A 17,839-nucleotide genomic window follows, 5' to 3' on the forward strand; every position below is an offset into this window, starting at 1 on the left:
TTTGATTGATATGTAGGTGCATTTGATTTGGGCTCCATTTGCCCTGAATGCACTTCCTTGCCAGGTGAGCCTCCCATGCATAGTCTGATGCGTCTGTAGTTAGGGTTTGGGCATCAGGTGGTAGTGTGAATGGCAGTCCTTTGTTTTGGTGGCAGGCCTCTGCCCACCACAGGAACTCTAGCGTAGGCAAGGTATGATAGGAATCACTGTTTCCAGGCTGTGACAATGTTGACTCCATAGACTTTTTAAGTACCACTGAAGCTTCCTCATATGCAGTCTTGCATATGGAATTAGAAGAATGCAGGAGGCCATCAACCCCAAGGCTTGCAGTACTTGTCTTGCAGATAGCAGGGTTTTTGTGGCCACTTGTCTGAAGTAAGTTACCAAATGAATTTGTTTTTCTGGCGTGAGGAAAGCCATCTGGGCAGTTGTATTCAAGCTTGCACCCAGGAATGTAATCTGTTGAGAGGGTACCAGTTGTGATTTCTTTTCGTGTATGGTATACCCTAGACAAGTTAGAACCCTTTTTACAAACAGCAGATGATTTATAGGTATGGCCTGGTTTTCTGCCTGAATTAGACAATCGTCCAGGTATGGATATAGTTGAATATTTCTTTGCCTGCAAAAATACAATTACTGGAGTCAGCACTTTGTGAATACCCTGGGCGCAGTAGACAAGCCAAAGGGTAGTGCAGAGAACTGATAATGCAAGTAGCCTGCTTTGAAGTGTAGGTATCTTCTGCAAGATTCCCTGATTGGGATATGCAGATAAGCTTCTTTTAAATCTAGAGTTGCCAACCAGGCATCTTTGCCTAGCATAGGAAATAACTGGTGAAGAGTCAGCATCTTGAATTTTGGAATGTCCAGAAAGGTGTTTAGAGTAGACCGGTCCAGAATTGGACGCCATGATTTGTCTTTTCTGGGTACCGAGAAAAGCCTGGAATAGAAACCTTGTCCCTTTTCCTCTTCTGATACCGGCTGAATAGCCCCCATGTTTAAAAGGGAAAGTACTTGTTTCTGAGCCTCTGCCCACTGATTTGGGCGCAGGTCTGGCCACCCGTTTGGTGTTGGCAACTTGTGGAAATGAAATCTGTATTCCTGGGACACTATTTAAAACCCATTTGTCCTGGGTCATGAGTTCCCAGTTTTTTGCATGAAGAGCAATCTTTCCCCCCAAAGGGGGCGGCTAAAAGGTAAATGCTTGGTAATTTTAAAGGAAAGTCATTGAGACTGTTTACCATAGGGGCATGTCTTGTTACTTCCAGATTTGGAAGTGGAGGCCCTCCATTGCTTAGTTCTGAGAGTCCCTTGGGACTGAAACCTGGTGCTTTTGGTGTGTCTGGGTTTGGCTTGAGTGGATCTGGAAGGAGCTGGAAAGGACCAATTCTTAGTAGGCCAGTGCCTACTAAATCTTCGGGGTTGCACTTGTAAGAAATCTTTCACAGTTTGCATAGATTTAGCTTGATCTTCAATCTTTTTTAGAACTTCTTCAGCCTTATTGCCAAACAGGCGGTCCCGATTTAAAGGAGCATCCAACAATTTTGCTTTAACATGATCAGGCAGAGATTGCTCCTTAAGCCAAGCATGCCTTCTAAGCACAGACCCAGCAACAGCAGCCCTGCAAGAGGCCTCTAAAGAATCAAAACCACATTATAAAGTATGTTTTCCAACTTGTTCAGCTGAATGCAATAAATCCTGTAAATCTTTATTTTCCACACAGTCAGAAATCAACATCATTTTCAGTTTAAGCAGTCCCATAATATGCTGTTGATATTTTAGCATATGAAATTGGCAGTTTAAAGCCCTGATTGCCAAGGTTGCAGAAGTATAAACCTTTTTACCCCATCTATCCAGTGCCCTGGAGTCTCTATCAGAAGGGGTAGGATTTTTAGCAGTAGAAGCATTAATGCCCTTGGGCCCCTGAGAAATAGTTTCTGGATCTGCAACAGGATTTTTGAAAAGGAATTTGTGGGACACAGGAACCCTGTAGTATCTATCAGGCTTATTAGGAGCCGGAGGCAAAGAATCAGGGGCCATACTGGATTCCGAAAACACATCATCAACAATGTCTAGTACAGGAGGTACAGCCAAACATCTATGCTGAGGTAGAAGAAGGAAATCCCTAAGCTCTTTTTAGATTCAGAAAATTCCTGCCTTTCCCAGTGGAAATGCTCCCTTAAGGTATGTAACGTTTCCCCAAAAGAAAAGTCCTCGGGGGGGCAGAGGGAATGGAATCCTCTGCATCAGAATCCTCATAAGTAGGAATGGACAAATCCAGGTCATTGGAAGAATTAGAAGAAAACGAGTCCTGATCAGCAGATTCATAGTCAAGCTCAGTCCTAGGCCTCTTGGGGGGGGGGGGGGTTGACTACCCCTGATTACAGTAATAAGATCTTCAGCCATTTTGATAATTTGTTTTTTAGGCATAAGGGCCTGAACACGTGGCCTGGGCATCGGTTTTTTAGACATAAATCGAGATTTAGGCCTTAGAATAGAAGGTGGAGTCGGTTTAATATGCGAGTCTGTAGGCCTGAATACACCCTCAGAAGCCGGTGCCTGCACAGCGGCTCCAGACCCATCCAAGGTAGAGACATCCGCGGGTTCCATAGGTGAAGCATCTCACGGCACACTGGACTCCGAATGGGTCTCAGTAGAGGCCTGCGAGTCAGAAGTAGCGGGTATCAGGGGCTGCGAAAACGCCTGAGTACCGGCGAACTGACGACTGGCTTAGGAGAAGCATCGTCAGCAGTTTTGGACCTCGATGACCTGTCTCTGTCTTTTTCTTTGCATTTTTTTGGAATTCCAGAAGTCGGATGGCTAACCGACGACATTTCTGGATAATTAAACCAAGAACAGAAATATTTAGAGGCAAAAATGTGCCGACGACGGATAGTGCGCTGATTAAATAAAGCACAAAACTGACAGCAAGGTATGTCGTGGTCAGGGCCTAGGCAAGGAATACAGTACAAATGAAAATCTTTTATGAGGTATTTGCTTCCCACAAGTAATGCAATTATTAACTTTTACTGACATTGGAAAGGAGCAATAAAAAGTTTCCCCAATGGGGTACTTAGCTTTAAGTTGAAAGACTTCGGTTCTGAAACTCAAAAATGAAAATTTCAGGAGTCGGCCGACTGGCACTTGCAAATTGCTTCTGCTTCGGGCACCGCAGGCAAGAAAAGACTGGTGTAATGGCGTCGGCTGCATGTTTTATACCCCTGATGACCTGACATCATGGAAGAAGGGACAGCAACCGACGCAGGACCCAAGACTTTGTTAATCAGGCTGACTGAGGGCAACCTGCCAGCAGATTACCCAAATGTAATGACTGCAACAGTGAAATACAAAGAACATCTACCTAAGAAAGGCAGAAAGAATGTAGCAGACAAATAGGAGGGAACAAAAAAAAAAAAGGAAAGGAAAAGCAACTTATCTGATAAGATTCTAGCCTGAGCTACAGAAAGTATGTCTTGATCAAATAGCGGCAAATGAGATCCAAAGGTTGTGGGTAGCAAGGGATCTTGGGAAGGGGAGGAGCTTGAGCTCAGGAGCGGTCTTCCTCGTTGCCGGCTCGGATTTGATGTCAGATCCTACACCCATCCATGATCAATAATGACACAGATAGCATCAGATCCATGTGGTTAACCTGAGGGCATGTATGTCTGAGTGAGGCAGCCTGGAGTGGGACAGAAGATATAGAAGGGGATCTAGAACCCAGGGAGGGCATATCAGATGGGGCCAAAGGAATGGTAACCGCACTTGTCGAGGTCAGGATGACCACTCACGAGACATTAGAATAAATCTGCTCAGCTTGTCCACTAAAATGTTGGAATGTGCATTGCTAAAAGAAAACTGGTTGGAGGATATCAGCCATTGCCACAATCTCATAGCTTCCTAACATAAGGGGCAATAGTGAGTTCCTCTCTGTTTGTTGATTTACCAAACCACACTGACATGTTGTCCATCTGAACTGCAATCGTCCCCCGATGCAGAATCTCCTGAAATGCCTGTAACACTAGAAGGACTGCTCTCATCTCTAGGACACTGATGTGAAGTTTGGCCTCCAAAGGCAAGAACAAGTCTTGGACTGTCTGTCCCAGGTAATGTCTCCCTACACCAACTGGGAAGCATCAGTGGTCAACTTGGCCTTGGACAAAGGAGAAGAAAGGGGCAGCCCAGCAAGGTATCTGGTGCATGGATCCACCAGGACACATGCTGTCAGTAGAGCTTTGTGATATAAAAGGGAGATGATATGGGATGTCCATTCATAGAACACTGATCTGACAGAGTCCACTGCAGCACCCTCATGTAGTATCACACTAAGGATAAGAGAGTTATGGAGGCTGCCACTGACCCCAGAAGATGAAGAACCAACTTGGCTGGTGGTGGCTGAAGAGTTAGTACATTCTTTGCTTGAAGCTGTAATTTGGATAACCTTGACTGAGGAAATTTGAGACACACTATCCAAATAAGCTGCTATGATCTCCAATGTTTTGAGTGTGATGGGGTGAGATCTTTTGTAGATGACTGTGATGTGTAGACATAAATGGAGCAGGTCATCTCCGGCTCATGTTAGTAGATGTCTGGTGGAAGCTGTGAGGAGCCAGTCATCAAAGAAAGGAAACGCCCAGAATTCCAGCAATCTCAACTGAGCTGCAACCACTGTCATGCGTTTGGTTAACAACCAGGGGCTGTGGTGAGATTGAAGGGTAGGGCTCTGAACTGAAAATGGTGGTCCCCCAACCAGAAGCAAAGGTATCCCCTGGATCACCTGTCTATTTTTGTGAGATAGTATACATATGGGAGATCTATCAAGCACATACAATCATCCTTCCTCAAAGGAGGAAGAGTGCACTGTACCATGCCCACTTGGAATGTTTGACAAATTGGTTTAAGTGGCTTAGGTCCAAAACTGAAAAAGAAAACACACTGAACAACTGGAGAAACGGTCACCATCCACTTTTACTGAGTTCCTGGTACTTCGGCATCAAGCCTTCCAGGGAATCCAAAATTGGCCTGAGGTCCCCTGTCTGCTTTGGCACCAAAAAGAATCTGGTATAAGTTCAGAATTCTTGTTAGTCTGGTGGGACCTCTTGGATGACTTTTATTTAGAAGCTTTTTTTTTTTTTTATCATCTCTGAGGCTGCTTCTTTTCTCTGATGGAATGATGCATCGGGAATTTTTAGTGAGTGAATTGGTGGGGGAAGAGAAAAGAGAATGTAATAACCTCAGGTAATTATTCTCTACACTCAGACATCTTTGGTGATGGATGTCCAGAAGCAGAGATTAGCACCCCCCCCCCCAACTGCTTCCAGGATGCTGCAGTCAGAAAACCGTTCATGGGCGCCAGAAAGGTTTCTCTGAAAAGGGATCTCTGAAACCTTGGTTCTGTAGACACCTCTGCCTCATGGGTGACATCTGCCATTAGAGTTCCCACCTTTGCTGTGGGGGGACACTATCTCCATAGGAGTCCAGGGAAAACTCTTGTGATTTCCAGAACTACATCTTTATATCCCCTTTCTGATTTCCACAGAAAGTCTTCTGAAGGGTAGAAAAATGTATCCTTATAGCAGATAGGATTTTCCCATCCTGTTCACTCTTGTAGAGTGTCTCTTTATCTTTGGGTCCAATTAGGGTAGATCCATCAAAAGGTGCATTGATGAAGGACATCTTGCAGGACTCCACAAAAAGTCACATAGGGGCATCCAGGCATATGGTAATGCCTGAACCCAATGCTCTGGAAACATCTTCTGTAGCATGAAAAATTAGATGCATAGAGGTGTTTAACAGGGATTGAAAGGTGGCCAGTTAAGAAGAGACAATCTTTTCATCCTCTGCTGACATGGACCCTGAGAGAGACATCGCAAGTTCCTTCATCAAATCCCTCTGAAACCTTGTGAAATGTGCCAAATAGTTTAGCGACCAAACGGCATAGTAGCGGAAGCAAAAATACACTTCCTGCATCTGACCAGCACCCTAGACTCCCTGTTAGGGGAATGGACAGATGGATTTTCTTCTTCAGCAAGTTCCTTTTTGGTGGCTGCAGCAACCACCATGGCATCAACTGATGGACCCCTGCTCCAATGGGCACTGTTCTTAGGTGTGACCAAGTACTTGTCCGGTTTCTTGGGGTTAGTTTGTGTCATATCAGGATCCATCAACCATTTCAACTGCTGGAGGAACCACCCAGAATGTAGCTGAGCCAGTTCCAAAAGCTACAAGAGACACAAACCCCTCCTGGGAAGGGCCTTCAGAAGACCAACAACCTTTCTATATTAAAAGTTTGAGAATTTCCCCAAATGAAATGTCCTCAAGAGGTGACCAGAAGGACCCACCCCCTTCATCGAAGTCAGTGCCTTCTGTTAAAGATTTCTGTGGGGAATCAATGTGCCTCCTCTTTCACATACGCTTCTGGGGATCTTCCTTGTAGGGACGATCTATGGAGTTCCTGGAATTTTGTGGGAAGTCCTGCAAAACACTGTCTCGAGGTTAGAATGGACCATCAACCCCAGTAAGTAGGTTCAGGACTCTATAAAGACAGGTGTAGAGAGGGAAGGCCCGAGGGGGGTCAGGGTTTCCTGTCCAGTAATGTGGAGAGCTTTTGTCAATGCCTTGAACACAGATGCTGAAGGGAAGTTTAGGGTCACTCCAGCAGGAGCAGAAGACATCTGCTTGGAGATATCCATGACTTCTCCATGACCCTGCCTCAACGCACAAGTCAGAACCGAACTGTCAAGCTCACAGGCCCCAAGGGGAGGGGACAGCTCTGAAAATTTCAGAGTTGAGCCCCTACCAATGGATCTGGTACTAAAGCTACGGCTCCAAGACCCCTCCAGCTCTGAAAAGGTCTGCGCCGGCTGGACCACAGAAGACATCAGAGTTGATAAACAGCAGTTTCTTTTGATCCAAAAAAGACAACCATGGAATTCTGGGATTTTGAACCTCTAAAGTCAAAGGGCAGATTAGAGTAGGAGCGATTAAAGGTGTCTGGAATGGTTTGAAGCTCATGGGTCTGATGGAGAAGAAGCTTACAGAACTCCCAACTAAATCTGGGTCCTGAGAAATTTACTCATCATCCTCTCCACATCAGCTTCAGAAAGGCTCCTGGTAGACGTAGAGGAAAAGGAAATGGAGGTTGGTGGCCCGGAAACACTAAGTGGACTTTCTTGTAAAAAAAGGGTAAAGTCTTGAAGAAATTGTCTCTAGAGAAAACTGAGGCGGTTTACGGATGGACAATTGACTTGCACTGAGCCAATACTGGATCCAAAAAGGTGGACGGACCCAAAACATTTGAAATCTTTGGTGGCAAAACCAAAGTCGGTGCCAAGCGAGGAGAGCTATCAGGGAGTGCTTCCTCAAGTATTTAGACTTTTCCTTCGGCTTGTCCTTGGGTTTATCACCTTTATCCCATACAGACTTTTCTGCAGGTTTAGCAGTGGAAGGGAAAATTCCAGACACTGTAGAAGCAAAGGAAGATGGTAGTAAACCTTTCAAAATAAGCTTGTTTCGGTGTTCAACCAGAGACACATGGTTGAAGCCTGAACCGATGTCACATTCAACCTCAAGAAGGACATCCCCAAGGCAATATGCATATGCACACAATTGGGAATTTTGTGCCTGCAAGAGTACTGCTTAAACCCTGTAGGTTTATCTGACATTTGGACTCTAATGAGAACAAACAACTAACAGAGGCAAGTCAGGAAAGAGCAGACTGTAAAGAATGTCCCACAATCTTAGGGAAAAAAAATACCAACAATAGTACTAATACTCAACAGAAAAAGGCAACAACCACACACAATGTGTGACTAAACATAATACAAATTATATATATATATATATATATATATATATATATATATACAGGCAAATGATTTTACCAATGTGCAGATCTGTGGTTAGGCCATAGCTAGATAACTGACTGCATGCTGTTTTGAAGACCTTATATAAAGAAGGAGATTATAGTGTTGTACAGTGCACTGTAGAATATGAACTTGAATAAAAACTGCAAATGAGCCAAAATAAAACCAAATTTCTCTTTAATCTTCACATCAAACTGTAAGTGCTTTCATCACCCTGGACTTCCTCAGACTGCATAATGTGCTTAAAATTAACAGAACTATTTCTCTCATTCCAAATTAATCATGTGATTTAACAAGTCACATGATTTAACTTTTTCCTTTTTAAAAAAACAGTGAACTCGTTCTTATCATTTAACCCTGGTGGGTAACAGGAGTTCAATTTAACCTGCCATAAATACTCATTCCAACTTAATTCAGATTCAGCATCAAATTTAACTTCAAAATTGATTACTTCATCCAATACACAAAATTTAAAATCCACTTTACAACCATTTTCTTTATAATGTTTGCCCACTGCATTTTTCTCATCCTGCATGTGAACAGCATACTTGTGCTCATACACCCTCTTATATAACTCCCTTGTAGTACGCCCTACATAATAGACTTCACATGATTGACAAATAATTAAATATACCATAAACCTAGATTTAATGTATTCCACGGTGGTGCAGTGGGAGCGTTGTTGCCTCACAGCAAGAGGTTCTCCCGTTCGATTCTCGGCTGGAGTGCGGGGAGTGCCTTTTGTGTGGAGTCTGCATGTCCTCCCCGCAGTTGGGTGGGCATTCGAAAGACATGCATAAATGGGCGTGCCTTCGTTGAAGGTTGAACGTCGGGCTGGCACCTCGGTGTTCGTGAAAATCTACTGCCAATCATTAGCAGACCGGAGTTCTGTTGTGGCGACCCCTAACCGGGAAATGCCGAAAGACAACAAGAACTATAAACTTAGATTTACATGTATATTTTCCTTTTAGGTGTACAATAGTAGTTCCTATTTTAATTTCTTTTACACCTGTTAACAAACACTCACACATGTTGCAGTTCATACATTTTACCATACCTGTATTTTTACATACTGGCTGCCTATTATTCAAGCTACTCTGGAATACATTTTTAAAGCTCTTTCCTCTTTTTTGCACAAATACTGGTCCTTCTCCTATTTTTTTTTCTCAACTTCAGCACTGCATTTTAAGAACTTCCAATTGTTAGTTATAATGTTCTTAATTGCTCCAGAATCTACACTATTGGCAACTTGCATGGCTGCTTTAAATTCCTTCTTAGCATTATTACTACCCATCTCATGTGTGGCTCTTCTTTCAAAAGTTTTTTTAGAAATCCTTAATATATCTTCTTTGGGATATCCTCTTTCTATAACACTCTTAAATAAACTGCTACATTCATTTTGGATTTTTTTCTTCATCGTCAGTTAAATGATATATTCTTTCCAACTGACCCCTTACTATATTCATTTTTGTACTTTTAGGGTGAATACTATCAAAGTGCAGATATGAATTGTTCTGCACGTTTTTCTTATAAATAGTGTTAAGCAACTTATCATTTTCTTTATACACAGTTAGATCCAAAAAAATAATATACTCTGCATTATACCCAGATGTAAATTTCAAAAAGCCACATACTCCATTCAAAAAGGTTAAGAACTCGTCTAGCAATTTCTGCTCTCCTCTCCAAAATGTTCACTGCAGAATATGCTCAAATGGTGATATGAGATGAAAAAAGTGTAATTACAGAGAAATACTTCAGAAGATTGGAATGCTCTTTGCTAACATAAGAGATGTAATATGGATGCATAAGACTACAAAAGACAAGATGGAGAGTTGCAGTTCTTCATTAAAAAAAAAAAAAAAAAAAAAAAAAAAAAGAGGGAAGGTGCGGGGCATGATTAGGCAACACCTAGGTTCTTCTTAAAGGGGACAGAAAGAAAATATATTTTACTATACTGGAGAGAGAGAGATGCTAAGAATGGAAATGAATCAAGAAAGGGTGGGTATGTGTTTAATTCTGGGACGCACCTGTATGAGGATGCCAGCTGCAGTTTCAAGTGAACTGACAGATACCATGTCAATGCTGCTAGCTTAGCAATGTGGGATGGTGTGGCACTGTTGTGTCTTGTTTTAATCTGAATCTGTTTAGGAATGTTTATAACTAAATGTAACAAATGCCATAGACTAATGTATCAAATAACACTCATGTATGTCATGGCTTGCAAGCAAAACAGCCTTGAAAAAATTCTTACTTTTCTAAAAACAATATTCTAACATCAGCAGATGGTTAAAATCAACCAAGTGGAAAGCAATAACTACAGTACTCAGGCCCAAACTGCGAGGGTGGGGGTGGCAGCAGAAAAAAGCCTGGGGAGGTATAGGCCCATTAGTTTAGCAACAGTGACACGGAAAATCATGTTGAGAATTGTAAGGGGAAGGCTGGTAGCACTTCTAGAAGACAAGCTAGACATCAGCAAACAAAATAGATTTCCAGCTAAAAGGAGTTGTCAGTCAGATCTAATCTAGTTTTATGACTGGGCTAAGGCCACTGACCTTGCCCTGTAATGCAGGCTCACAGGCAAACTGGAGGCGTTGGCTGTTGGACCAAGACTGGGGGAACAGAGCAGCAGCATGACTGGATGGTAGTAGAAAGAAGGTTGTGGTCAAAGGAACAATACTGGGAATCAGGGAAGTGATCAATGCAGTACTAGACAGAGTTTTGTCCTGGGTCCAGTACTCTTTAATGTGTTTGTCATATATAAGAAGTAATAAAAGAAAAGATCAACCTTTTTGATGAAGACATATACATGGGTGCAGCAATGGGGGGCAGGAGAAAGTCTAGTGAAAGATTTTGAAAGAATGAACAAGTGAGTAGGAAAGGCTGCATTTAAGGTTCAATGTAGGTAAATGTAAAAATACTGCAACTAGGCCACAACAACCCTAGTGTGATAAACTAGATGGAAAAAGTGAAGCTGACATCAATGGCCATATAAAAAAGGTCAAGTTGCTAGAAGGGATCCGAAGGAAAGCTGCAAGAAAAATCCATGGGATGGTGGGGAAAAATATGATCAGAGGCTGGAGGGAGCTACAGCTTTTCTCACTTAAGACCAGTACACACTTGATACTTGGGCATGAACTCAAGGCAAGATGATGTGAAGCAGTCATGCTGAAAAGGATGGAGGTGGGGTGGGATGGGGGGGGGCGACAGGCAGCAGACTGAAGGGACTAATTATTCCTTGGATGTCCAAAAGTACTTTTCCACAGAGATGGATGTAGATCGATAGAATTAATTACTGATTGGCTTTGGAGAGGGGCAGGTGGAAAAAAGGCAATAGTAAGGTAGGGGTAGAAAAGAATCAGAATGCTAAGGTGCTTAAAAGGGCAGACTAAATATGTTTATTGCCTCTCACTGCCAACAAGCTAATATAATGCAATGTAAAGCTGTCAACAGCAAATAATGCAAAAATAAGAAAGTCTTACTGGAAATACACGCTGAGGAAATGAATACATGACAACTTCTGTTAAAGGTGACGAATACTACTCACTTTCACTCCCAGAAGAGTCCTGAAGGTCAGGTTCTGGAGATGAGCAGCCACTCTCTGTGTTCTTTAGTTTGCCGCCATGTTGGTGTTTAATTTTAGAGACACAGACCTGCAAATGTTGTGAATATTTCAATTTAAATGGCACAACAATTGCAATTGAATAGAAACAGCTCAACCTGCATAGCAATACTGCTGTTTTCACATTAAACCAAGCTCAAAGAATACAGAAAAACAACTTTTGTACAAAATAGCAGATGAATACAACATAAATGTCTTAATAGGGGTCGCATAAGAAAATTTACACAGAAGCTGTATATCACAGAATGATTTTGGAACTTTGAACAGAAATCTTACTACATTGTAAAATGTTACATTATTTATAAGTGCATGTTATTCTCAAAAATAAACAATGACAATCTAATTTTTATACCAGAAAACAATACATACAAAATTTTATTTCTGCAGCTCACTGATGACAAAGTTACTGATCAATTAAATCTATGTTTAGAAATCAACCCAGCTCAGCTTAATTCTCCCACTTTGGCCCTTGGTTAATGATATTAAGTTCACTGCCAGAACGTACCATCGGAGTCCGATGTCTGACTTTGGTCTGGATGATGCCATCTTTTTCAAACTGTATCATATCGAAGAGTGGATCCCAGGGCCTAGAACTGTGTAAACATGAATGTTAGTTAATCCAAACTTTAAGTCAGGAGCCAACTAAATTATTATAACCCACACTGATCCACTAAAGGCAAAGTTTCTTTATACAGAAAGCCTTTTTTGAAAGTTCTAGAAAGACATCTTTATTGAAACTATACAGGATAAAGTGAAGTGAAAGATTACGAAGAAAGCAAATTAACATATAAAAGTAGAATATGTTTTGAAAAGAACACAGACAGCCTATTTGAATGTGTTTTGACTGATGAAGTACAGCTGTGCAAGATTAACTTACCTAAAATAGATGTTTGAATTCTTCACTGTTGCAGTAGCCTATGGTTGTTATCCTGCCAAGGATATAGCAACCAGCCACTTCCAAAAGCTTTCATCCCCTCTAACACTGTCACTTTGGCTGCCTAGAGGTTAAACCCTTTTTGGAGGGAGATATATCAGTAGCCAGAGTGACTAAAACTCTTCAGGACTTTTGACCCCAAACAAAAAACAGTGAATTAATTGTAAACTTCAAGATATAAATAAAATCTAACTTTATATCCCACTAGAAAGCATAACTGTGTAAATAAACGTACCAAAACAGTAGATGTTTGAATGATAACTGTTGCAGTAACCTTAGCTACATGGACTGCACCCTGCCAAGGATATAAAGTACAGTTTTGTACCTACCATAAATGTAGATGTTCGAAGATCCACATTGCTGCAGTCCTAACACTTGGGTAGTCCGCTGTCCCAGTCGGCCCGAATACCAAAGTATAAGACTGACGTTGGTCAAGGCGCATTTGTCTGACATCAGGACGTCAGGGTACAAATGCGCATGACCGACGCCATATCCTCAGTCTTTTCTTGCCCCAGATGTCAGAAGACCCTAAAAAGATAAGGCCAAAACCAAAAAACACCAAACACTCCTGTACCTAATATATATACAATATATACAAATTTACAAAAATAGAACCCCACCCACACAACCACCCCTAAACACAGAGGGAAGGAGGGAGGAGTAATGGACTGCAGCAATGTGGATCTTGAACATCTACATTTATGGTAGGTACAAAACTGTACTATGTTCTTCATCCCACATTGCTGCAGTCCTAACACTTGGGTAGAATCCCAAAGCAGAGGTAAGGGAGGATGGCTAAACTATAATGAAGCAGGAGCTGCCAAAATGCCCTGCAACACAACAGTGGCAAAACCAGCCCTGGATTTAGAATAGAGAGGAAGGTGGTAATGCTTGGAGAAAGTATGCACTGAACTCCAAGTAGCTGCCTCCAAAATATCCTTAGCCGCCACCCCCCTTAGAAATGCTGTTGAAGTGGCAGTAGCCCTAGTGGAATGAGGCCTAATCCCAGCTGGAATCTCCTTGCCATGATGGGAATAACAGAATGCAATGCAAAACCCAATCCACTTAGATATAGTTTGTTTTGACACAGGCTTGCCCTGAGAACTCAAAGCAAAAGAAACAAAACTGCTGAGACTGCCTAAAATCCCTAGTCCTGCTTAAATAATAACGCAACTGCCTGTGTACATCTAAAGTGTGCAAAATCTTTTCCCCTATTTTGGGGATCTGCATAAAAAGTAGGCAAATGAATAGTTTGGTTTAAAGCCACACTAGAAACCACCTTAGGCATAAAGGAAGGATTAGTGCGTAATGATACCCTATCCTTATGGAAAATCAAAAAGGCTCAACCGCCATAAGGGCCTGCAATTCAGAAACCCTTCTTGCAGAAGTAATGGCCAACAAAAAGCAGTCTTCCATGACAAGTATTTCAATTCAGCAGTAGCGCAGGCTCAAAAGGTTGTAGAGTAAGTTTCTCCAACACTAAATTGACATCCCAACCAGGAGTAGCTGCTCTACGTCGGGGTCTTACATTCTTTGCCCCTCTAAGAAATTGCTTGAACAAAGGATGAGAAAACAATGGTGGGTCACAATCATAGTGAGCTGAAATTGCTGCAGCATGAATCTTAATGGAAGAAAGACAAACCTTTGTCCAATAACTCAGTAAGATATTGAAGAGCCACACTCAAATTAGGCTCAGAAACATCCAAATCCTTTGCTGCACTCCAAAATAAAAATCTCTTCCATTTTTCTGCATACACTTTACGTGTACTAGGTCTTCTGGCTTCCATAATCACATTCAAAACTTGTTGAGGAAGTTGAGACCTGCTGTGGTTCAAAACAGAATATGCCAGGCTGTTAGATGAAGAGAGTGAAGCTTGACATTGAGTAGATGACCGTCCCTCTGAGACAAAAGGTGTGGAATTAAAGGTAAAGGCCATGGAGGCTTCCTTACCAGATTCCTCAGTAATGGGTACCAGTGTTGCGAGGCCAATCTGGAGCTATCAAAATCATCCTTGGCTTGTCTTGTCTGACCTTTAGGAGTACCTTTGGGAGGAGAGGCAGAGGTGGAAAGGCATACACATGAAGATTTTCCCAAATAAGAGCATCCACTTTCCAAGCTGTGTGATGAAACCTTTTCGTGCAAAACTTTGGCAGCTGGTGGTTTAGTGGAGAAGCGAACAGATCTATGTCTGGAGTTCCCCATGACACTGTCAATTTTTGAAATACATGAAGATCCAGTTTCCACTGTGGGGATCCATGATTTGCCTGTAACACATCTGCTAAGGAGTTCTGTGCTCTGGCAGAAACCTTGCCTGAAGATTTAGCTGCAAGCTGGCGCAGTCTCCCACAAAATCATTGCTTGCCTGCATAGAGGATAAGAATGTGTTCCCCCTTGCTTGTTGATGTACCACAGGACAGTTGTGTTGTCTGTTAGAATCAACACCTGCCCTGGAAGAACTCCTTGAAAGCCATTAATGCAAACTGGACTGCTAACATCTCCTTCATGTTGATATGTAGATGCTGTAGTCTGGCAGGCCACTTGTCTTGTATCCACTTTCCATTCAGATGAGCTCCCCAAGCTATGTCTGAGGCATCTGTCGTTAGAATCTGACTCGCCTCTGGCCGGGTCACAGAGAGTCCCTTGTTTAGGTGACATTCCTGAGCCCACCACAAAAATTCCTTTTGAAAGCAAGGTATTATTGGAATGACAGTGTCCAAATCCTGGCAGTGCTGTGTCCATACATTTTAGATACCATTGCAGCTTCCTCATATGCAGTTTGGCATTGGGAAGCACCAGAATACAAGATGCCATGAACCCTAAGGCTTGAAGGACTGTCCTTGCAGTCAGCCCGGACTGAAGAGATAGTTGATGAAAGTAAAGGGAAAGATTCTTTTGTTTGTCCGGGGTTAAAAGGCCATCTGGGCTGCTGTATTCAGTCTCACACCCAGAAAGCACATGTCTTGAGAGGGTACTAGACTGGACTTTATTTCGTTCACAGAATACCCCAGGCATCTTAGCACTGCTATCACATATTCCAGATGCTGAAGAAGCTCGTCCTTTCCTTGAGCCAGAATCAGACAGTCGTCCAAGTAAGGATAGATTTGTATTCCTTTTAGCCTGAAGAAAGCTATGACTGGAGCCAGAACTTTTGTGAATACTCTCAGTAGATAAGCCAAGGCAATGCAGAGAACTGATAATGAGAATTCCCAGCTCGGAAACGCAGATACTTCCTGCAACTGAGTCTGATAGGCACATGAAGGTAAGCCTCCTTGAGATCTAAAGTTACCATCCAGTGATCTTTGCCCAGCAGAGGTAAAAGCTGTTGTAGCGTTAACATTTTGAACTTGGGAATGTCCAGATAAGTGTTGAGGATAGACAAATCAAAAATTGGTCTCCACGTGTTCCCCTTTTTGGTACTAGGAACAGGCGAGAATAAAATCCTAGGCCCCTTTCTGGCACAGGAACGGCTGAATGGCCCCTATCTGGAGTAACAGAGAAATTTGCTTGTGAGCCTCTTTTCTTTGTATAGGAGGAATGTCTGGCATGCCTTTGAAAGGTGGCAAGGTATGGAAATAAAACCTGTAACCGTGGTGAGCGATATCCAATACCCATCTGTCTTGGGTAATAACACTCCAATTTTCTTTGAAAATTGCCAGCCTTCCTCCCAAAGGTGCTGCCAGGCGAGAAGGCTCTGGCAGCTGAAAAGGCAGGTCATTGGGTCTGCTTACTTAAAGGACTGACCCCTGCCCTCACCAGAAGACTGGGCAGGTGAACTCCTGTTCTAGGCCTAAAGAACCTTGAGTTCTGCCCCTACCACGTCTAGATCTACCCCTAGACTGAGAATCATAAGAAGGATATGTCCACCCCTTAGTAGGCCAATTTCTACTAAACTTTGGAGGCTGAACCTGCAAAAAATCTTTAACAGTCTGCATAGACTTAGCCTTGTCCTCCATTTTCTTTAAAACTGCTTCCACAGGCGAACCAAATAACACATCAGATTGTAAAGGAGCATCTAAAATCCTTGTCTTTACATGCTCAGCTAAATTCTGATCCCTCAGCCAGGCGTGCCTGAAGAACAGAACCAGTGGCTGCCACCCTCGAAGAGGCCTGTACAGCATCAAAACCACATTGCAAGGAATGCTTACCCACCTGTTCAGAAACATGAACTAAATCCTGCAACTCTTTACACTCAATACCTTCCGCCAGAGCATCCACCTTAGACTTCAATTGTGTAAGGAGATAATTTTGGTATTTCAACATGTGAAACTGGCAATTCAAAGCCCTCATGGCTAAAGTGGAAGAAGTATACACCTTCTTTCCCCATCTATCCAAAGCCCTAGCCTCTTTATCAGAAGGAACAGGATTTTTAACAACAGAAGCCTTAACACCTTTAGGGCCCTGAGAAACAGTTTCTGGGTCTGCCCTAGGACTCTTAAAAGATACTTATGAGCTTCAGGCACCCTATAATACCTACTCGGTTTAACTGGGGCAGGAGGCAAAGAATCAGGGTTCAGGGAAGCCTCTGCAAAAACATCTTCTACCACATCCAGAACAGGAGGTATAGCCAAAGGCCTATGCTGGGGTAGAAACAAAAATTCCCTAAGCCTTTTCCTGGAATCAGAGAAATCTTGACCTTCCCATTTAAAATGCTCCCTCATGGAATGAAGAGTCTCTGAAAAGAAAAAATCCTCAGGAGAAGGAGTAGAATCATCTACATCAGAATCAGAATAAGGAGGATACTCCTGCAAGTCTTCAGCCGAAGACTCAGAAGCCTCCGAACACTGCTCAAAACTCTCAAGCTCAGGTTCCACCCTAGGCCTCTTATCAGGGGGGGGGGCATAGAACCTCTAATCATAGTAATCAAATCTTCTGCCATTTTAAGCATATGTTTCTTAGGCAGAGACCCTGAAGAACTAGGGAGACCCCACTGAAGTTAACCCTGGCCTGCCTCTAGAAGAAGCCTTGGAAACAGAAGGGGAGGGCCTAACCACCTTAGGAAGGGAGGGGAGAACAGCTACCTGAGAAGCCCCTCCAGCCTGGCCTACCTCCTGAGAGGACACATCTTGTAACAGTAAAGTCTCTCCCTGAGAATCCAAAGGAACTTCTGGTAGAACCACCGGCTCCACGAGCCTCTAAAGAACCGGCGTCCGGGACAGGCGGTTCTTCCAACCTAGGCTTTGCTGCTTTGTCCTTGCGCTTTTTAGGCCATCCGGCGGCATGTTGTAATTACGCTTCCCAAAACTAACCTGGCACAATCTAATCTTCTCTTAATAGTGCTTGTTAAATCTAGCACAACAGCCCCACCCAAGAACGCCGTGCGCAGGCCCCAGGCAAGGTACACACAAGATATGGTGATCCGTATGGGGTATCTGTTTCCCACAAGAAATACAGTTATTCACTTTTTCTGACATCCGTTAAATACTGAG

At 42.8% G+C, this 17,839-nt stretch overlaps 1 protein-coding gene across 1 annotated transcript in view; it reads right to left on the bottom strand.

The window, feature by feature from the left end:
- Positions 1-17,839, bottom strand: part of OSBPL8 (oxysterol binding protein like 8) — a 3,324,100-nt gene that overhangs the window by 289,889 nt on the left and 3,016,372 nt on the right. Inside the window, exons 21-22 of the mRNA XM_044087980.1 lie at positions 11,984-12,071; positions 11,404-11,509 (exon numbers count right to left, since the gene is read on the bottom strand). Coding sequence (XP_043943915.1) covers positions 11,404-11,509; positions 11,984-12,071 — 194 coding nt within the window. The remainder of the gene's footprint in view (positions 1-11,403; positions 11,510-11,983; positions 12,072-17,839) is intronic.

Source organism: Protopterus annectens, chromosome 11.part0 (genome assembly GCF_019279795.1).
Source record: "Protopterus annectens isolate FY-2018-M chromosome 11.part0, PAN1.0, whole genome shotgun sequence".
In the NCBI taxonomy this organism is placed as follows: Eukaryota; Metazoa; Chordata; order Ceratodontiformes; family Protopteridae; genus Protopterus; species Protopterus annectens.